Source organism: Colletotrichum destructivum, chromosome 3 (genome assembly GCF_034447905.1).
Source record: "Colletotrichum destructivum chromosome 3, complete sequence".
Classification (NCBI taxonomy): Eukaryota; Fungi; Ascomycota; class Sordariomycetes; order Glomerellales; family Glomerellaceae; genus Colletotrichum; species Colletotrichum destructivum.
In genome coordinates this window covers 5,691,095-5,710,727 of record NC_085898.1, presented here as the reverse complement: position 1 = coordinate 5,710,727, position 19,633 = coordinate 5,691,095, and the positions used below count along the sequence as shown (strand labels likewise).

Sequence of the window (19,633 nt, the reverse complement as noted above, 5' to 3'; positions counted from 1 at the left end):
AAACTTTCTCCATGTCCATCACGCCTTACGCAGCCATATGCTACGCCCTTTTCCCCTTCCCCACGTGGTAGCACGCCATATGGGAGAGTCGGATCCAGTGCCCCAGATTCAAAGGCTGAGCACGAGGCGCATTGGGGTCAAACCACCGCACTTTGCAGGTTTCGTGGACTGACAACACTGGGGTAGACGAGGAACAACCTGCAGGCCTTCGTTTTCATTACGTGTTGACTACTACCTAAAGCTATCCCCTCCGACTTACAAGGCATCATAGAACAGTCTTCAATTCCTACCTCCTGCATTGTTCAACTCTCTCTCCGCCCTTTGCTGACAGAAGCTTCCAGCGACTCTTACGTGCAACCTGATCCCTGTGTTGTCCCACGGTCCATCTCAGATCGCGAGCAGGGCCATGGCACCGGCGGCCACGGCCTGAAGGAGCGATCCGCCTCGGCTGTTCGCGCCGTTGACCGTCACCGGAGGCGTTCCAGTCGATGTGCTGTTCGGCCTGGTCGTGGGTGCTGCGGATGTCGTCGTCCGGGTGTTGGTGGCCACGGGAGGCGACGAGGAAGTGGTCGGGTCCGGCACGAACCGAGTCTGTGTCGAGGTGCTCTCTTCGGAGGAGGTAAATATGATGACCGACTTCGACGTTGACGTAGAGGTCGAGACGAAAAAGGACGTCGAAGTCTCGTCGTCCGGCACCGACTCGGTGAAGAAGATGGTGGAGGTTACCGTGCTGCCGGGCAGGGTATCAACTCCGCCCGGGCCCGTGCAACGCCGGCCGATCGGGCAACACCCGTACGCACCGTTGGTGCCGAGCCAGCATGTCGAGCTCAGGGGGCATCCGCCCTGCTGGTCCGGACAGCACGTGTACGTCAGGGGAATGCAGCCATCGCCGCAGGCCTTTCGGCCGGACTCGCTGCACGGGATCGGGACCGTCTGCCGCTTGTTGAAGACGGGGAAGGCATCAGCGGCGAGGGCTGAGGCCGAGAGAGCAGAAATAAGAAGTGCCTTGAGCATGATGGGAATGAACCGCGTGAGTGTACTGGAAAGAGAGATTGAGGGTTTGTGGACTTCTTGTACTACCGAGCTGATATGTTGACCCAGAACTCAGTATCCTACGTCTCAACTGTGGATATTTCGCCCCTTAAGTATACGGCGCACAGCGCAAGGCTGCGCCGTTGGGCTTTCTCGTGCTGTTCTATGATACACAGAGGCTGCCCAGCTCGCATGTTAGGCGGAAATTGAATTTGCCAACGAACCTCAAGGTGGCGTCCGATCGACAATGTCGTGAGGGATGTGCCACACATCAACGACGCTTCTCGTTCCTGCAGCAGCTGCAGTAGGAAACAAAAAAAAAAGATCCGAGTCACGATCGAATCAGCTTCTGCTTCAATTCAATGGCTGTTGAGTAAAGTTGGAGGAGGGGAAGGTGGCGTCGCGAACCGGGTTCTGGGGTTGGGCGATTGCTTATTCTGGCGTTCAGCTCCTCGGCCGCAGGTAATCACGGAGTCTAATCACCCCGTGCCACCACTCACCCCGATCTCAAAACCCCAAGAAACCGCAGGGCTGATTCGCAAAGACAAGAGGAGAAGCCCTGCGGTGGGCTTGCTTTTTATCCCAAGGGCGTTGTCTGCCCGTCTTACAGCTAGCTGCGTTACATCGTGACTGCGGCTGGACTTTGGTCGATGTTGATCATGCAATTTAGCGGCAGGCTGTGGACATGGTGTTGGGTTATTGACCAAAGTCTATAACGAGATTTTCGCTCAGCTGCTGGGTAACTGCTCTTTCTTCCCAAGGGAGGGGGGAAATTGAGGTGGCGTCGGCCGGATGATGGATGATGCGGGTGTAGTGCCCGTCATCTTCGCCCAATCTACAACGCCGGCGAGGTTTCCGGTCACCAGTTGACATACTGGAGTGAATGCTCGAGGGTTTGCGCGAGCTTGGCTGGAAAGGGGCATTCGCTGATGAGCGCTGGGATCACTCCACGTTTTCATGAGGATTGGAGGATGTTGGTTTTGCGTCACACGTCCGACGGTTCAATCAAGCCTTCTGCCTTTCTACCCGGGATGCCTATGAACGCTTTAGTTTTCATTCACACTATACCAAAAGTGTCTGCACGACGTGGGCATAGATGTATAGATCGCCGTCCAGAAACACCACTCCCTGCCCAGCCAGCCTCCATCAGCACGATTGAGCGGCCAATTGCGATGCTAAGGTCTTTCTGGTATACAGTTGGCTTCTTTCAAAGTGGTCCAAAAACAGCGGCAGACGCGCCATCAGACAGAAGCGAGGTTTCTGAACTTACATGATCTTCCGGGCGTCAATCGTACAGAAAATGACGTGTAATCATGTAGGAGGAAGACCGCTGCAGGTTAGGCAGACCACGTCGGCTATCGTTGGTCACGATCAGTTGCAATCAGGACATTCCGACTTTCAGAGTCAACATAGACGAAAGCTGACAGGCCCATATGGAAGCGGGCCGTCTTGCTTGACGCGCCAGATAACAACAAAGAATTACCAGAGACTTGACACTCTCGATTAATTGAAATCTTCCGTGTGGATTAAGGGGGACCGGGGCCCAAATGCGGCGATTAAGATTCGGCACCGAGTGTGGAAGCCGAACGCGTCGGGATTTCGGCACGGTCCGGCCCGTAATGCACCAATGACGTCTGGGGAATTCCTCAAAAGCCGGCCAACTTCCCCCGCCAGCCGTTTCCTCGAGGAGTCGAGCAACACAGATTCATCGACTGACTCTGTAACTGTCGAGATCTTCCGCTGCCTCCAACTCCAAACAGTGCGCCTTCTTCACATACAACCCTCGAATTCCTTTCCATCCACACTCGCCGCAATGTCCGGAGCAAGAGCCGTCGTCAAGACGCTGGACCACCTCGTGCTTACCTGCGCCAGCGTCCCGCGAACGGTCCAGTGGTACACCAAGCACCTCGGCATGAAGGCGGAAACCTTCACGTCGCCCCTGGACCCGTCGGTCCAGAGACACGCCCTGAAGTTCGGCCCGCACAAGATCAATCTGCATCAGCAGGGCAAGGAATTCGAGCCCAAGGCCAAGACGGCGCTCCCGGGCACGGCGGACCTCTGTTTTCTGGTCGAGGACGGGACGGACCTCGAGGAGCTCATCAGGGGCTTCCAGGGAGACGGGGTCCAGGTCCTCGAGGGCGAGAAGGTGGTTACACGGACGGGTGCCCGGGGCCCTATTCAGAGCGTCTACGTCAGAGATCCCGACGGAAACCTGATCGAGTAGGTGTCCTTTTATGTACTTGTGGCCGGGAAGAAAATTTCGGCAGGTTGTAGTCGCACAAAAACTGATGCTTGTTACTCAGACTTTCTCACTACAAGTCCTGAGTGGTATAGGGTGCCGGTTGGCTTTCATGGTCACGGCAACAGATAACACATTTAGGCGGAGACACCCGTTGTAACAACTAGACGTTTCAAGAGTTTAAAATGAAGAACATGAAGATCTGATAAGACTATGAGTCGCTCAGCTGCACACATTCGATCCCAAGCCAGTTGTCCTCTGGAACGCAACCTCGACAGGGTCGCTTCCGCCCAACTTGATGTCAAACGTAGTGCTCCAGCCGAGCGAGTCGAGGTCAGCACCGGCCGTGTACACGGCCCATCGGCCCCTGTCCTGCCCGGCGGACTGGAAATCGATGGTCTCGACCTCCAGCTTGGGGACGATCACCCCCTGCCTCCGGATCTCACGGACGAGGTCCAGGGTCAGCCCACCGGCGGCCGTGGGCGCGCGGTCCTTGCGGACGAGGGCCTTGACCGTCAGCGCCAGCTTCCCGTCAACCGGGTCGCCGAGGCAGGACTGCGACTTCTGGTAAAGGACCACGTCGCTCATCGGGTACCCGTTGCCCGCGTTGTCGTAGGTGACGGTCTCGTTCGTCGACGTCTTGGTGACGTGGATGTAGAACTTGCTGATGCCGACGTCGGGGCTGATGGTGCCGTCGAACTCCCAGAAGTGGAACGACTCTCGCCAGAGACCGGACGCCGAGCCGCCCTGGAAAGTCGCCTTCCGGGTGGTGATGGCGTTGGAGCCGTTGCCATTGCGGTCCGCGTAAGTCAACTGGACGGACAGATCGGAAGGGTCCCGGCCGGTGTCGGCGGACGTGCGGATGCGGATCTGTCCGGTAAAGGAGATGTTGCCGTCATCTTTGAGGAACAGGCCCCCGATGTATGGCTTGATGTCGGTGGCGACGATAGGCTCGGTCAGTTTGACGGTGGCGGGCACGGTGTCGATCATGCGGGTGAAGATGTCGGCGCAGGTGGCCTGGAAGGCGGCGGGATCGGCCATGGCCTGCATCGTCTTGTTACCGTCCGCGGAGAAGATCCGCTTGTCCGAGTTGAGCGTGTCGTTGGTGCCGGCCACCAGGGGGTTCTTGGTCGTGCCGTCCAAGTACTCGGTCACGACGCCGTGGTCGAAGCGGGAAAACTCGACGTCGAAGTGCGCGATGGTGTCGTTGTTCGGGTCGGCCTCGACGCCGACGATTTCGGGGAAATCGACGCTGTGGACGCCGCCCAGGGTGTGACCGCAGGCGACCATGGCGATCATGTCGCTCGTGTTGAACCCGGCCTTGGTGAAGGCGTCCTGGGTGGTCTCGAGGTCGGTCTGAGGCTCCGGGACACCGGCGGGACCGGCTTCCTGGGCGTCGATGCGGCCGGCTCGGAAGGGCATCTTGGTGCCGCCGCAGCTGAAACTGGCGACGAGAACGCTCATGGCCAGCAGGTCAGAGGCAGAGGCACGGACGGAGTAGAAGCTGCTGAAGAAGCCAAAGGTGTTGTTGAAGGCGGCGCCGATGTTCTCGGGACGGTCCAGCTCGAAGAAGATAGAGGCGTCAAGGCCGCCAGTGCCGGTGGCAGCATCATGTGTGGCCTGCGAGATTGTGAGTCTTTCGAGATGCAAGACTTTGAGGCGCCACGGAAAGGCAAGCTAGCCTACCATATCGTGAAAGGCAGCACGGATCCATTCGGCCGAGTTTTGGCGGCCTGGGACATTGCCGCCGAAGCCGCAGTTGATGACGCCTATTCGGTGTTAACAGGACAGAACACGTACACGCCCAGTCGAGGCATCATCAGTCAGATAGATAGTTCAGTGCGACGGACCATCTATGAAGCCCCTGCGCAGGTAGCCCGATTGCAGAGAGAGATGATCCTCAATCTCATCGTAAGGCGACGGCCAGACATACTCCGTCCTGGCAACGGATGCCAGAGCGAGCGCGGCGAGGATGCCCTGCTTCATGATGGACGGACGTGTGTGCGGTTAACAAACGAACGACTGAACGAGCGACAAGATGCGTTCATTCATCCCATCCTGCGACAGCCGCCCTCTGCTGTTTTAAAATAAATAGATTCTGGCCAAGCCAATCTGGCAATTCGAGATTGCGACGTTGGACGGGGCGACCCTTGGACCCTGCAGCCTCGGGACGGAGACAATCTCATCTCGTATTCTGCTATGCCCGCGGTCGGCAGACTACCTATTTTAGTATTCCCAAGGCTCTCCCAGCGAATACCGAGAGCGAAGGGACGGGTCTTACGGCGGTCGGGTCCCTGCCGTCGTGGGCCGCAGCCCAAATATGCTTCATGGTAAGGCCTCGTTTGGTTCATTTCCCGAGACCGGGCCTCCCTAGCCCGAGAGCCGGTGCAGCGTGGGGAGAAATCTCCTGCCCAATAAGGCAACTGGAATTACCCATCACGAGTCCGGGATGGGGTCGATACGAGCGCGGTGAATCGGTGATCAGGTCGTCTGAGAAGGCTGCATGTGCATGAGCGGATGCGCTATCAGATCTGTCATGCGAGAGGCTTTTGATGAGGAGGGGGGAGTTGGTTTCCCTTGAGATGGGAAAGTGGCATTTCGCGATGCTGACAAGACAAAAAATACGGGGGTTGAGACTGTGTTTTCTCCCATTTTGCTGGTGAGGGCACCCTTGTTGAAGAAGCCTAACTAACTGGGCCTGGCGTCGAACATGGCCAGTCACTTATAACCAAACAGCATACTGAGCTGTTGTAAGGATGGAAGCATCGAAACTCTGGCTACTTATCTTGGCCTCTGTCCTGCCTGAATGTTGGCATCACTATCATCAATACGAATGCTACTAGAATAAAGATCGATCTTAGTGCAAACTGGCTCGTGACGCCGCCGACAAAAGTCATCGAAGACCAGATGGACGCAAAAGGCTAAAGTCGCCTAAAAAAGAAAAGAGGGTAGACGCCCTTGCATCGTTACATAATAACATGGGAGACGAAGCACAGGACGGGGCAGTGTCCATAGATACGAGGGTTATTCCCGGCTTCGATATTCTTCCGTTCCACGCCAGAACTTAATTTAGCGTGTGTCTCGGACCGGGAATTGTTATGCCGTCATGGAAGTCAATTGAGGGGCCAAACGGTCCAGCGGTCTGCGGACATAGCTTTCGGCTTGAAGTTGGGCAAATTCACCCTAGTAAACCCTGCGTGAAGGAAGCCGTTCAGCAAGAAACCAAGCCAAGGAACAAGTCAAGAAAACATGGGAGACGCTTCCATCCTTCACATGCCAACCGCCCTCATTTTCGGGGGCAACGGCAAAACCGCCCGCGAGTTGACCAAGATCCTCCGAGACGCCGAAACCCCGCACACCATCTTCAGCGTCATCCGCAACCCGGACCAGATCCCAGACCTCCAGGCCATCGGCGCGAAGCCCATCGTCCAGGACATCGCCACCGGCTCCGAGGCGGACTTCATCAAGATCATCCAAGGCACCCGGCCCGATGTCGTCGTCTGGGCCGCCAGCGGCAAGGACCTCAAGTCCGCCGAGGCCGTGGACCGGGACGGCGCCATCCGCGTCATGGATGCCCTGTCCAAGGCCGACGTCCCGGCCCGACGCTACGTCGTCATCAGCGCCCTGGACATCCGCGACCGGGAGAACCGGCCCGTGCCGGACTGGTACACCGACGCCGACGAGAAGCTCAGCGACCGCATGTGGGGTATCATCGGTCCCATCCTGCGGGCGAAACTAGCGGCCGACACGGAGCTGAGGGTGGGGAACGCCACCCGCCGGCTCGACTACACCATCGTGAGACCGGGTGGTCTGGGTGAAGGGCCGGGCACGGGCAAGATCCGCGCAGGCAAGGTGGGCACCATCGGCATGATCCCCCGAGAAGACGTCGCGGGGGTCATCTACGCGGCGATCCAGAACAAGAAGACGTATGGCCTGGCATTTGACATTCTCGGACCCAAGGATGACAGCTTGACGATTCAAGAGGCTGTTTCACAGGTGGCAAGACATCACGAAGACACCTTCGAAGGGTACTACTAGAGCCATGTTGATGTCAATTGCATGTGCTCATGTTTCGCAATGTACGGGTTATGTACTTTTGTGAGGGTAAAGTAAATAAAATTCAAACGGCCTTCCCCGTCGTATGTTCTCTATGACCTGTGTTCTCCGTGTTCTCTCAGTCTTGATCCCGACTAAACATAAGCCAGGCTAATCTTTGGCTATCTCCACGCCTCAAGCTGCCGATGTCTCAGTGGCATCCGCTGCGTCGGGGGCTTCCTTGGGCTTCCTTCCCCAAATAGAGTAACTGAAAACAGGATTGTCAGTGAAAGAGACCCTATATCGATAGAATGTGGGCTGTCCACTTACAGCGAGAAGTAAGCATGTATGTTTCGGTTGGCTAGGTCCCTGCGGACTTCCATGACGTGGAGAAGCACCTCTTCCTTAGTCCAGCCGAGAGCCCTAGTCAGTGGTGCCATCGTGAACGATTCCCAGTTCATGGCGAAGTTCTCGTAATTCCACAGACCGATCTCCCTATAATTTCGATCTTTTGGCCATCCGTTTGTAGGCCACCTGAAGCGTTGGATGTGGACGTCTTCGAAGCCGATCTCGGTCATTTTGTCCTTCAGGCTTCGGATATCCACAAATGGGCGACCGAAGATGGTTGCCGCCTCTTCCAACATGTTGATGCTCTTCACAAGCGCAGAATCCTGTTTTAGCGTGCCGTCGTCGCAGAGAGGCTTGATGTCCATCTCGTTAAGCTCGAGGTAACCATCAGGACTGAGATTGCTGCAGGGCAAAGTGTTAGAGCGCTATGGTGCACGGAGAATTACGAAGGAACACGAACTCATAGGCCTGTTTGAGATAGGCATCCCAGTCACCAATGCTTGAAGTCATACCGCGACTGTGGATGTAGTCGAAGGGACGAGAGTACGTCCAGGGCTCTTCGACGTCGTCGATTTCGAATCGAACGTTCGGGGGCACACTATGCTCTCAAGACTTGTCAGTTCGTGTGCAGAAAATGATGTCACATTAGTATCGGAAGGACTCTCGTACAATTCCGGTTGAGAGGCGGACAAGTCTACTCCGGTGACCTGTGGCGTAGTCAGCATTGACAGAGCAATGAGTAAAGCTCGACATATTCATGGCTTACATCGGCTTCGGGGTGATCGTCGCCAAAGTCAATCGCCCAAATGCCGGTGCCGGTGCCGAGATCAAGAACGCGCCCGACTTTGACACCAACGTCGTTAGGCGGGGCGGTTCCCAGTCGGTCGCCAAACGTCCGAATGACCATGTTGTGCTGCAGGTCTGTACTCATTCCCTCAATCAGCAGACGCTTCCTCGCTGGTGTCTGAGCCACGCTCCCGCTTACCGAGTCTGTCGTTTTCTTTTTCGTCGTTGGGAATATAGTATTCTGACAACACGTCAACGCATATCCCAAGTTCAGGCATGAACAGCGACCTTACTGCCATCTTTGTACTTATGGTATGTCCGTCCGTTTTCCAGCCGGTAGCTAAGAACCGAGCTGGTGACACTCGTGCTTGAAGAAGCGAGACTTGTCTGCGGTCCACAATCATGAGAACAATGTTGCGAATGAGCGCTTGCTGGCTGTTACTCACGCCATTGGAAGAAGCGTTGTCGTCGTCGGTGAACTTTGCCAATTGTCAGTCCTGACGTGACAAGTCGTCCCTGATGACCTCGAGCAGACTCACATCATCTGCAACAAGAATGTCGCCGTCACCATTGGGGATACTAGGGGGATTGGTTCCAGGTTCAGTCGGCGAAACCGCCGGTGGAGCATTCGCGGTATTGTTTGCCGCGGACATGATGAAGGCTGTGATGGTGCAACGGATGGAGAATTTGCGAGACCATCTTCGCTGGCACGCACCAGCTTTTATCCTACTTGTTACCCCTCTCCTTGGCTGGAGACAATTATGCAGGTTTGCGGCAAGCAGGCCGTTTTAAGCCGTATTTTCATGGGGCATTTCCCAAAAAACACATGTGTATGTTGGTGCAAGATGCATCAGCCTAGACTCGGAGAGTGGTCCCTTTTATGAACACGTCCCCCACGTCAATATGCGAAGTGGCTGGCAAACAACCCCCTGGAGCTCGTTTGGTTGGCTCCGAGAGGTTCTTCAGTTGCTTTCTTTTTCCGGGGCCATACGCGATTCTGCATTGAGAAATGTGCTGCATGTGCTCCATGTGCATCATGCTGGTCTGTGATGCGCTGATGCTTGCTGTTCCCCCTGGCTCAGGCGTCGGCTCGCTTAAACAGCATGACCCAGATTTCGAAGGGGTCTTCTACCTCGGATTGTGCCTCTCAAGTTTATCTTGGAGTGCGCCTCCCTACCGGGGAGCTTGTTACAATTATTTGGCCCTGCAAATGTATGGAGCATTCTCGACCCCCGCCGTTGCGGCCCTGTTGTGGCCTTCGCAGGATCAAAAGGGATCAATGTTACTAGACTTGAAAAGGTTGTATCATATCAAAGTTTGGCCCAAGTAAGTTGTGCCATTGAATTCAGATGGCATTGGCACTGAAAGCTTTGACTTTTGGCTATGTTCTGCAATGAAACGGATTCTCTATTGGAGGATACAATTGGTTGTTACGTTGTTTTCTCCAACATGTTGTTCTCTCCTTAGAATACACATGTTCCCAGCTTACTTGGTTCCTACCACAGTCAAGAGATGAACACACTAGTTAGACACCTGCATATTGGTCATAGGAGAACCTACATCTATGGCTTGGGATGCCTGGATATGTGCTCAAATCGTTGCAAACAAATCATAACACGATGACCAAGAGGTTCACCCAGTGGCCACCAGAACCTATGTCGTCAGCATCAATGTTGTGGATGGTAATCACGAATGCTCATCATAAACAATATCGCCATTGCAACAACGAACATGGTAATATCTGATTGCAATCTTCGTGCAGTTGCGTCGTAGGATCTCGCGTTCGCGGAGGGATGCTGCGGTGTTGAAGTCACATTAGATCTTGGAAACCGTAGTATCTGGTTATTCTGCAGTGGCGTGAACTATTTTGCTGTGAGAACAAATGAAAGAAGAAATTAATAAATTTGAACGTCACTCAAATACAAGTAGACAGAGCGTCCCGTTGTACAAGCGGCTTAGCTGCAGCATCTCCTGTCGAGACTCCCCTAGCTTTGTAACACACATTCAGTTTCCGAGGCACTGTCTTATCTCTCAGGCTTTCTGCCATATATATACCAACTGCGAGAAGTGCGTTAGAAGGGTTAATGAAAGCCAACATGACCACAAGAACTTACATGTTGGAGTAAGAATGGATGGTTGGGTCCTTCATCTCGTTTCGTACTTGCATCGCAAACACCGTAACTTCCTCTTTAGTCCAATCATAAACTCTGGTAAAAGGAGCCATCATAAAGGCCTCGAGGCCGGCAACCGAGTTGTCGTGGTTCCAGTAGCCCAGCTCTTTGTGCTTTTTGTCTCTGGGCCACGGGTTCGAGGGCCATTTGAATGTCTGAGCATGGATATCGACAAACCCAACATCGGCCATGATATCCACCAGATCTCTATTGTTCTGGAACGGACGGCCAAAGTGCTCCGCGGCGGCGCCCCAAAGGCGTGCCATTTTCACCAGTGCGTGGCTATCCTTGAGAGTTCCATCGTCACAACCAGGTGTGAGATCAATTTCGTTCAGCTCGAGATAGCCATTGGGTTCCAGATTGCTGGCCATTATTAGAAAGGTCAAAAGGATGGAAGACAAGGTACATCAAACTGACTCAAAACATTTTTGGATGTATTCCTTCCAGTTGCCAATGCTAGAGGTCATCATCCGGGTGTGAATGTAATCGAAGGGCTGAGAATACGTCCATGATTCATCGACATCATCGATCTCGAATTTGACGTTTGGAGGGATGCTGCAAGTAAACGTTCATCAGCTATCGCCTCAGATTCATGCCATGAGTCCTAATGGCCAGAAGTCTTACAATATCGGCTGGATTGCTGAGAGATCAATTCCCAGAACCTTGAGCGATGGACAAATAATCTAACGTCAGCGTCCACTTCTTGTCAACGTGTAATTGAAATGAAGAATCTCCCGATATACCTCGGTTTCGGGATGCTCATCGCCAAACTCCATGGCCCAAATGCCAGTTCCCGTTCCGACGTCAAGCACGCGTTTGACTTCTACCTTGGAGCCTCTGATGTTTGGGGGAGCCGTTCCCAGCTTGTTGTCGAAACTGAGAAGGAACATGTTATGCTGGACATCTGTTCTTGTTGGTGAGCCATCGTGAGCAACCAATATGGTCGTCGAGTACATAAATGGACTCATGGTGCTCTTACCAAGTCGCTCATTCTCCCTCTCGTCATTAGGAAGCGAGTATTCTGTGGTAGTTAGGACCCGATCCCCTTAAATTCAAGCAAACAAAGTTCTCACTTCCATCTTTGTACTTGTGGTATGTTCTTCCATTCTCGATTCGATACTGAAGAATAGAATCTGTCACGCTGATGCTAGAAGAAACAATGCTCTATGGCAGTTCGGAGTCAGCAAAAAGGCCCGAGTGAAGAATTTATGAAACAATCTTACCTCTCCTCTCGCAGAAGACCCATCGTCAGACTGTGAATAAAGCCAATTTGGTCAGATTATGACAGCAGATGTCGCAAGTATTCTGTCATACCTCTTCAGGGTCGATAGCAGGTGCGATGGTGGCTGTGATATTGGTGAGGCCAGCCTGTGAAGTAATAGACGAACCCGGGTTTGCCGTTTCAGGCGCTGTTGAGGACTGAAATGGTAGAGAGGCAGGTGGTGATGCAACAGAGGATTGCTCCGCCGTGATGGCGATGTCTTTGGTCTCAGACATGAGGGCGGTCAAGTTTTGACACAGTGTTTGAATTGTAAAACCGCTTTAATTGAGAGCTAAAACTACCAATAAATAGGGATATCAAGCAGTTGTTACCCCTCTTCTTGGACTGCAAGTTTCATGCATGTTGGTGGCCATCACGCCACTTCAGATGTTTGCTGCGGCTTTTCTCCCCAAAGTAGAAACTGGACCGGTAGATTTTGTTGGGTTGGGCCAAGGAGTCGGCCAGCGGTTATTCGGAGAACGATGCAAGATGTTTAATGGTAGTATCATTGGTGATCATCCACTTGGCATGACATTCTACTTTACTTAAGGAAGTCCACTATCGGTTGATTAATCCAGTCGCTTTCTTTCTTCTTTGCTGAATCTCTCAAGCATACTATTATTCGAGTAAGCAATTGAAGGATGCAGTTAGGCTCTGCTTTGGATCTCCCCAGGCAGGATCTTAACAAGAGCAGGGATCGCCAATGTTTACTGGGCGCCAGAACGGACGAAAGAAATAGCACTGCACCTGCCAAATGCACTTCATCGGTGAAACGACCCTGGCTTTCTTATGTATTGCTCGGTTTAACTATCTCTCCCTATTGCGAACCCTGTCGCGGACTTTCACTGGAATTGAGTCCCAATACCAAATTCCCAAGTATTTATCGGTTGCAGCTCCAATACCCAAAATTTCCAAGAGATCAGGTTAGATTGACTGTCATAATTCATTTTACGAATGAAATAACTGGTTGTTCGTAATAAAGCGCGCTTGCGATGTTACACATTTCGTGTCATCCGGTAACCAAGCCTGGACCTCAGTTTCTTCTCCATACAGTCCGGATGAACCAGCCAGACGCATCTCGACAGCATAATGAATCATTTGATGTATCTTAGGAGACCTGCCTTTGAGGTTCATCCCTATTCTTGCAAACGGATGTAAATATAATGTCCGTCGTATAACAGCCAAGGAGCAATGTTCTACTGAGAATCTCTGACCCGAGAACATCTTGCAGTTCCAGCTCAACGAGATCCCAATCCGAGTTGCCATATTTTCCGGTGCAATCATAAACCAATCGGCTCTTCAATATCAGTTGTAACTGACGTGAACATGGTCCCTATGTCACAACCATCAGCCAGCTACAAGTCAAACCCCAGGTGGTGGAACTTACCAATGGTTTGCTGTAAAATCACCTCGATCATCCATGGGACGCCAGCTTGCCCATGACGTTACAGAGTCCTGGGAAGTGGTCCAGATCTTCTGACCCCAGATGACATATTTCAAGTTAAGCGCGTTGCGGTTGTTCATAACCCACTCCGCAATTTCTTTGCCAGAGACAGTAGGTACCTGCGTCGTCTCTAGTCAGCACCGCAAAGCTATAACGAAAAAGCATTCCATGTTTTACTCACACCGCCGCCATCGGAACACATCATATCCGTTGCTTTGCCGCAGCAATGGTCCGAAGTGCCGGGACAAGCACAGTCGCGTATGCAGAAAACCTCCCGAACCCTGCCAGGGAATGCTGCGACGATCTTCTTTGCGCCATCAACAGCAACTTGCTTGCAAGCACCGACAGATGGGATCAACGGGGCGGCGTACCCGCCGAAGCCGCTGGCCGATGAAGAGCAGCACATGAAGGCACCTGGACCTGGGCACTGATTCGAGGCGGACGTGCCAGCACAATCGCTTGTCCATCTACAGTTGCCACCGCTGCCACATGGCGACTTGGTGCAGCATTTGACGTTGGCTGCGTCCGCAGGACAAGCGCCGTCAATAGTGGTACCTCCGTTGGCGGAGCAGGTGCTTGTGGTGACGCAGACACCTGATGAGAAGGTTAGTGAAGGGAGTGGAATGTGGGTGTGAGGCTCGAACCAGCTCTGCCTCCCGAACCGTAGCATGGTTCGTTGAGGGCTGCAATGGCTACCCTGAATGAGAGGGAGGCGACGAGAAAAGACTGATAGTGCATGGTGTAGAGAAAGGTAACTTAGTGGTTGGTGACTGCTATTGCGGGTGAATTTGCAGGACTACTATGTTGCAATAGTTGTTATATGACTCAAGCAAGGTTAATGCTAGACATTTGGGCTTTTATATTCTTGAAGATAGCTGTGGTTGCTAGGTCTTTAGTTTGCCCGATCTTACGCCGCACAGAATGTCAGCTCGTTAGGCCTCAGCTGGAGATGTACGTTACGGTTACATTGTGAGCACAACCGAAACCTTGGCACTCGTCACTAAACTCAGCTGAGGCTTTCTCAAGGGACTATCTTCGCTCAGAATCAAGTAATTCTTGTGTAGTTCATGCGTGTAGTCGTTGGCCCCAAGTTGGACAAGTTAGAGTCATGAGAAAGCCACCGACATCTAGTCTCGGATGATCAGCCACTAACGTTGCCCGAATAACAGGGGTGCATCGGGATGAGCTTACACCACGAGTTTAGCGGCTGGGGATGGGGTGACAAGGTTGCACTAGTTTATGAAGATTCAGCTGAGACGAGGATGGGACGAAATGTAGCGACTAGGCCGAGTTCGACCGTGCACTTAAGCGTTTCTATTACTTTGTCCAGAATTCTTACAGCTGTTGCAAGGACTCCTTTAATAACCTGGGTCCGAGGCTCAAAAAGATTTTCTCTTTGATACACGTCAATAGTCCTGGAATCGATGGCCATGGCACAAAAGCAAGCCATTGGCAGCGGTCCGTGGATTGACACACACAAACAAGCATTGCAGATCCCGTCTCCCCTTGGAGATCTTATACATAAGAAGCGCTACAGAATGGCGTCATCCGGCGATCTCGAAAGAAGCAAACTTGAAAATCCGAGACACTAGGAAAGACACATGTGGCTTCAACGGCGTGTGAAACCTTCGCCGGGATCGTTCCCCGGATCAAATTGCCCTCCGGCAAGTAAGACAGGGAGAACGTCATTCCGTGACAGTTGTGAAAGTGCATGTGGCTATGGTCACCCATGCGAAACGCAGGCTGTATGTAAGTCAAGAATGCGTGGGTGAAACCCATGGCAGGCGCTTCCCTGGTAATTCAAATTGCGTCTGATCCAATCCTAACTTTTCTTTGTTGCTGCGAGGCCTCATGTGACGGCATGGACTTTGGAGCATTCTTTTTTCCATGCCTGGTACGACGGCAGTCTGTTTCTATCGAGCGATGCTCCCTTTGAATTTGGAGGGCGCCAGTGTAGTGACTTCGACATTACCAGTGTTTGCTTCTTGATGACCAAGTTACAACCGTACTGCAGCAGCGTCCTTTTCTGATATGTTTTAGACACGCATACCCGGCCGACTATGGGATCCAACAGGGCAACCTTTGTTTAGTGACTTAATCGAATTGGCGGACTTATTGTCGACCCGAGGTAGACGCGAAAAGGCGGCATCAGAGAAAGAGGTGTGAGTGCGTCAAAAGAGAAGGCAGCCAATGAAGTATCGACTTTAATGAGGCAAGTGAAGTGAGGGGTAAGTGATGATATAACTTATGCCTTGCTTATCCCAACCTGTTGTGGTTACTTGCAGGCATGGCTTGCTTGGTGTCATGTTGATGATGTTGGTGCTGAGTTGGCATGAAATTACCTGTAGGGCGCAGCCAGAACTCGTCAGAGAAAATAAACTACACCGCCGTGACTTTGAGTCTAAGGTATTAGTCACAATTACGTTTTTCAAGCAACACCTACAGAAGCGTCCAAGGTAAGTCAAAAATGAAAATGCTCTTGTCTGCTGCTGTTGACATTTCCTCTTTGACTTTCGCCAAGGCCTTGAATCACTCACCGTGGCCTACGAACAAGCTTCCCTTTGAAAACCAATCGCTTTAGCCTCTCAACTCTTCCTTCCCTTCTTATCTCGATTTTATCCCTCAACACATCCTCCTATTCTCACTATTCAACACCTCATGACATATTTCACCATGGAAAATCGCTTGCCGACATCCTCACTCACTGTCATGTACGACAGTGTGTTTTACAACGAAGACAGCAAGAAGTTCCAAGCTTGGGTATCGTCTGCCATCAACCCCTGTGTCATCAGCGAGCTTGAAGCCTTTGTCGCTCAACAGTTGAATGACAGTGGTCCAGCAACATTAGTGGAAAGGGCTGAGGGCTCCTATAACATGATGTTTCGGTTCCGAGCCTTTAATGGGAATGACGTGGCCCTTCGAATTCCGAAGCCGGGACATACGCCTTTGGTTCTCGCCTCGGAGAAAGTGGCGAACGAAGTCGCGTGGATGAGATATCTCAAGGAAAACACGAGCATTCCCATTCCACATTTGTACAGCGCCAGCTCACAGATGTCCAAAAACCTCTCACAATTTGGATTGCCCTTCATGTTAATGGACTTCGTCGAAGGCCACAACCTTCGCGACTTCCTGACGAAGCTGCCGGCGCCTGGTAAAGACGCGGACGCGGACGCGATGCGATCGACCGTCTAAGAGCAGCTGGCGAGCTTCTACCTCCAACTCAACCGCTTGCATTTCAAAGAGATTGGGTCTGTCGCCCAAGACCCTGTCTCGGGTCAGTGGAAAGTCACGCAACACCCGCTCACGATGGACATGCACCAGCTCCTGTTGGGCGTGCCCGACTATCTGACTGGCGGATGGCCCAGTAAGCCACTCCGGCGCGCTGGAGACTACTTTGACTTTATCGCCGATCAGCAACGTATCCAGCTCTGGGAATTGCGCAACCTAAACGTGTCTCAAGATCGCGCGTCGACTTACGATGCGGAACAGACCGCGAAGCTTGCTCGACACAGATTCAAAGCCCGTGTAGGCTTCAAACAGCTTGTTGCCCTCTTCTGTAAACCCGGTGATGACTTCGGTCCTTTCTTTCCTTTCAACCCGGACCTCGACCCGCGAAACATGGTCATCAACCCTGACAATGGCCAGATCACCGGCGTTTTCGATCTTGAATTTACCAATGCTATGCCAGCTCAGTTTGCATGCGATCCACCATTATGGCTGCATAGGGTGCTTCCAGGGCAGTGCCTTTAAAGGGGTTTCTTCCCCTGGTTCTTGGATAGCTATAGACCGTACCTGGACCAGTTTCTGGTTGCAATGAGGCGTGTAGAGAAAGCGGGGATGGCTAAGGATGAAGAAGAGTCGTTTTCAACTCGGATGCTCGATTCTTGGACTAGCAAGCGGTGCTGGTTCAATTACGCAGCCCACAACGCTGATCGCGTTGACGCAATCTACTGGGAGGAGCTGTACAAACTCCATCCAGGGGGTGACGGACCGCAACTATCTACCGAGATGGAATCTGAGATGATGAGGTACGTTGAGCACACCGAAAAGCAGATTACAGCATTTGAAGAAGCCTGGATCGAGAGGGAGACTGAAGGATCCTGATCTAAAGGACACATATTTACGCCGGAAACAAAGCTTAGCAACCACAGGTCTATAGCCTCTTCTTCTTTAGATCATTTTAATCTATGGCAAACTCGTTCCGCGCCTAAAGCAAGAGAAATGAAATATTTGTTCGTTCAGCAAGTTCTCACAGGAAATGACCATCACAAGCCTCTGTTGGCGATTCGGATGACCATAAGACTCGGCCAACAATACGTAAAAGATCATCATGATGTACTGTTACGAGGCTGTTTCAATGCAAAGATGTACAGGCTGCAAACTAAAATTCTCTACCGGTCCTCGTTGCTACAATCATTTGTCTACCAAGTTTGGTAGGACTCATTACGGTAAACTTGCCTAAGACCTTCGCTACAAAGGTTCGTGTGTCTGTACTCAGATAAGATGATATCAAAGCCTAATGACAACCTTGCCGACATGTTTACCGGAATACAGATATTCGAAGGCTTCCTTGGAGTCCTGGAGCGAGAAGACTCGGTCTATGACAGAGCCAAGGTTGACCTTCTTTTCCTCCAGAAACTCGTTCAGTCGTTCATAATCCAACTTCGAGCCCACTGCAACACCCCTACGTAGACAAGTCAGAAACTTGATAACGAAATAGCACTGCTCGATATACACATGGAGCTGCGACTTACTTCAGTTTGGCGGCCTTGCTCATCAGAGCCATTAGTGCGTTTGGCTCCCATTTAGGACTCGCCCCATCCAGAAAGCCGACGAGTGATACTGTTCCGCCCTTCTGGCACAGGAACCCGATATCTTCCGGAATGGACGCAGCGCCCGTGTTGTTGACGACAAAATCTACGCCCTTGCCGTCGGTGGCCCGAAGAATTTCGGCTTTCTGATCGGCTGTTGTCTTGTAGTTGATGCCGGAGATGCGTGTATCAAGCTTTTTGATCGACTCGAGCTTCTCGTTCGAGGACGAGGTGATGATTGGCTTGATACCGCTGGCAAGGCAGAGCAGGAGTGCGAAGATGCTAACGCCTCCGGTACCTGGGTTCGATCGTTAGAATCTGGCTGCATTTTCCACGCATGTTACAGGCAGTGTAATGATAAGGACTTGTGCCTACCTTGCAACAGGGCAGCTGCGCCTTTGCGCGCTGACGTGGGCGTATCGAGAGCATTCCATGCCGTCACTCCGGCGCAAGTGATCGTGGCCGCCTGTTCAATGTCAGAAGGTTGGGAGAGAAAGACTTGGCGAGTTGCCAATGTTCCGACATACCTCTTCCCAGGTCAAGTGCTTCGGCAGGTGAACGAGGACGCTTTCGCTGAAGACAGCATATTCCCGTAGGACGCCGGCAACGTCTCCTCCCAGGGCCCTCATCGGCCCATCCTCGTGTCCGGTAAGGTTGTTCAAGTCGAAGATCGGGGCGACTCGGTCTCCAACGACAAAATCTCGCACGGCCGGACCGACGGCGATGACCTCGGCGGCGCAGTCGGAGCACGGAATGCCTCGTTGCTCAACCTCAACGGGGTACCTGCCGTTCAGCATAGCCACATCGCGGAAATTCAGCGACACGGCATGAATCTTGATGAGAACATCGCTCGAGCCAAGTTCCTCGGGCTTTGGCACAGACTCTGACGATTGCTCGATGGTCCGGGGAAGGTCGCCGTCGGTACGTCTGAAGACAACAGAAGTGGTCGGAGATGTCATGTTTAGAAGCGACTGGTTCTTAAAATGGTAGAAGCAAAAATAGAGTAAAGCAGTTGATGGAACATCTCAATCAAGACTTTTCTGCAAAACAAGCTGGGGGCTTGGGTTCTTAAATCTGCATCAGGAGTTGGTGCTGACTGCTGACCAACTGTCCACGCCTAGACACATCACGCATGGCGGAGGCTGCTCGGGCCTGTACTACCAGTCATAATTCAGAGACAATACAAGACAACCTTCGAGTAGTGTTGTCCAAAATCGATAGGTTTGTGCTGACATAGGTTCCGTTACAATCATCAGTAATCAGATCGCCATACACCATTGCGGCTGGGCGGTGGGCACCATCTGATTGATGGCTGTAACGAGTCCACACTACAAGCCACGCCAGTTGAACAGCTTGTCCACGATAGAAAAAGATCCGCATAGTCACTGCCGTTATGACATAATGGAGGGGGGGAGTTGCAATACAAGAGGTCGTATGTCCGTCGTGACCCAGACGTCCCGCACTTCTCCTGAACCTCCTGAACCAAAACTTACAAAGCATGGTGAT

At 52.4% G+C, this 19,633-nt stretch overlaps 9 protein-coding genes across 9 annotated transcripts; 3 read left to right on the top strand and 6 right to left on the bottom strand.

Moving 5' to 3' along the window:
- Positions 1–377: 377 nt before the first annotated feature.
- Positions 378–2,279, bottom strand: CDEST_05868 (uncharacterized protein). Its single transcript, XM_062922027.1, has one exon. It carries the CDS (start codon positions 1,012–1,014, stop codon positions 388–390), a length of 627 nt encoding a protein of 208 aa, XP_062778078.1. The 5' UTR covers positions 1,015–2,279; the 3' UTR covers positions 378–387.
- Positions 2,280–2,616: 337 nt separating this feature from the next.
- CDEST_05867 (Putative glyoxalase/Bleomycin resistance protein/Dihydroxybiphenyl dioxygenase) lies at positions 2,617–3,477 on the top strand. The gene is made up of 2 exons (XM_062922026.1): positions 2,617–3,252; positions 3,336–3,477. The coding sequence occupies exons 1-2, from the start codon at positions 2,660–2,662 to the stop codon at positions 3,355–3,357; spliced, it is 615 nt and encodes a 204-aa protein (XP_062778077.1). The 5' UTR covers positions 2,617–2,659; the 3' UTR covers positions 3,358–3,477.
- On the bottom strand, positions 3,447–5,418 carry CDEST_05866 (Putative hem peroxidase, heme-binding peroxidase Ccp1). Its single transcript, XM_062922025.1, has 3 exons — positions 5,122–5,418; positions 4,958–5,040; positions 3,447–4,891 (listed from the first exon to the last, which is right to left on the bottom strand). The coding sequence occupies exons 1-3, from the start codon at positions 5,255–5,257 to the stop codon at positions 3,494–3,496; spliced, it is 1,617 nt and encodes a 538-aa protein (XP_062778076.1). The 5' UTR covers positions 5,258–5,418; the 3' UTR covers positions 3,447–3,493.
- A 1,031-nt stretch (positions 5,419–6,449) lies between these two features.
- Positions 6,450–7,310, top strand: CDEST_05865 (Putative NAD(P)-binding domain, NAD(P)-binding domain superfamily). The gene has a single exon (XM_062922024.1). It carries the CDS (start codon positions 6,521–6,523, stop codon positions 7,307–7,309), a length of 789 nt encoding a protein of 262 aa, XP_062778075.1. The 5' UTR covers positions 6,450–6,520; the 3' UTR covers position 7,310.
- Position 7,311: 1 nt separating this feature from the next.
- CDEST_05864 (Putative S-adenosyl-L-methionine-dependent methyltransferase superfamily) lies at positions 7,312–9,177 on the bottom strand. Its single transcript, XM_062922023.1, has 9 exons — positions 8,980–9,177; positions 8,887–8,919; positions 8,734–8,827; positions 8,640–8,681; positions 8,421–8,575; positions 8,324–8,361; positions 8,115–8,252; positions 7,637–8,056; positions 7,312–7,574 (listed from the first exon to the last, which is right to left on the bottom strand). The coding sequence occupies exons 1-9, from the start codon at positions 9,091–9,093 to the stop codon at positions 7,502–7,504; spliced, it is 1,107 nt and encodes a 368-aa protein (XP_062778074.1). The 5' UTR covers positions 9,094–9,177; the 3' UTR covers positions 7,312–7,501.
- A 1,287-nt stretch (positions 9,178–10,464) lies between these two features.
- On the bottom strand, positions 10,465–12,121 carry CDEST_05863 (Putative S-adenosyl-L-methionine-dependent methyltransferase superfamily; the record flags this gene model as incomplete). Its single annotated transcript, XM_062922022.1, has 8 exons — positions 11,926–12,121; positions 11,685–11,775; positions 11,591–11,632; positions 11,355–11,515; positions 11,236–11,273; positions 11,029–11,166; positions 10,555–10,974; positions 10,465–10,498 (listed from the first exon to the last, which is right to left on the bottom strand). Exons 1-8 carry the CDS (start codon positions 12,106–12,108, stop codon positions 10,465–10,467), a joined length of 1,107 nt encoding a protein of 368 aa, XP_062778073.1. The 5' UTR covers positions 12,109–12,121.
- Positions 12,122–13,018: 897 nt separating this feature from the next.
- Positions 13,019–14,054, bottom strand: CDEST_05862 (uncharacterized protein; the record flags this gene model as incomplete). The annotated part of the gene is made up of 4 exons (XM_062922021.1): positions 13,019–13,205; positions 13,260–13,435; positions 13,498–13,910; positions 13,961–14,054. The coding sequence occupies 4 exons, from the start codon at positions 14,052–14,054 to the stop codon at positions 13,178–13,180; spliced, it is 711 nt and encodes a 236-aa protein (XP_062778072.1). The 3' UTR covers positions 13,019–13,177.
- A 1,920-nt stretch (positions 14,055–15,974) lies between these two features.
- On the top strand, positions 15,975–17,066 carry CDEST_05861 (Putative aminoglycoside phosphotransferase, protein kinase-like domain superfamily; the record flags this gene model as incomplete). Its single annotated transcript, XM_062922020.1, has 2 exons — positions 15,975–16,467; positions 16,510–17,066. 2 exons carry the CDS (start codon positions 15,975–15,977, stop codon positions 17,064–17,066), a joined length of 1,050 nt encoding a protein of 349 aa, XP_062778071.1.
- Positions 17,067–17,795: 729 nt separating this feature from the next.
- On the bottom strand, positions 17,796–19,086 carry CDEST_05860 (Putative GroES-like superfamily, alcohol dehydrogenase-like, NAD(P)-binding domain superfamily; the record flags this gene model as incomplete). The annotated part of the gene is made up of 4 exons (XM_062922019.1): positions 17,796–18,000; positions 18,071–18,425; positions 18,503–18,593; positions 18,655–19,086. 4 exons carry the CDS (start codon positions 19,084–19,086, stop codon positions 17,826–17,828), a joined length of 1,053 nt encoding a protein of 350 aa, XP_062778070.1. The 3' UTR covers positions 17,796–17,825.
- Positions 19,087–19,633: the final 547 nt, after the last annotated feature.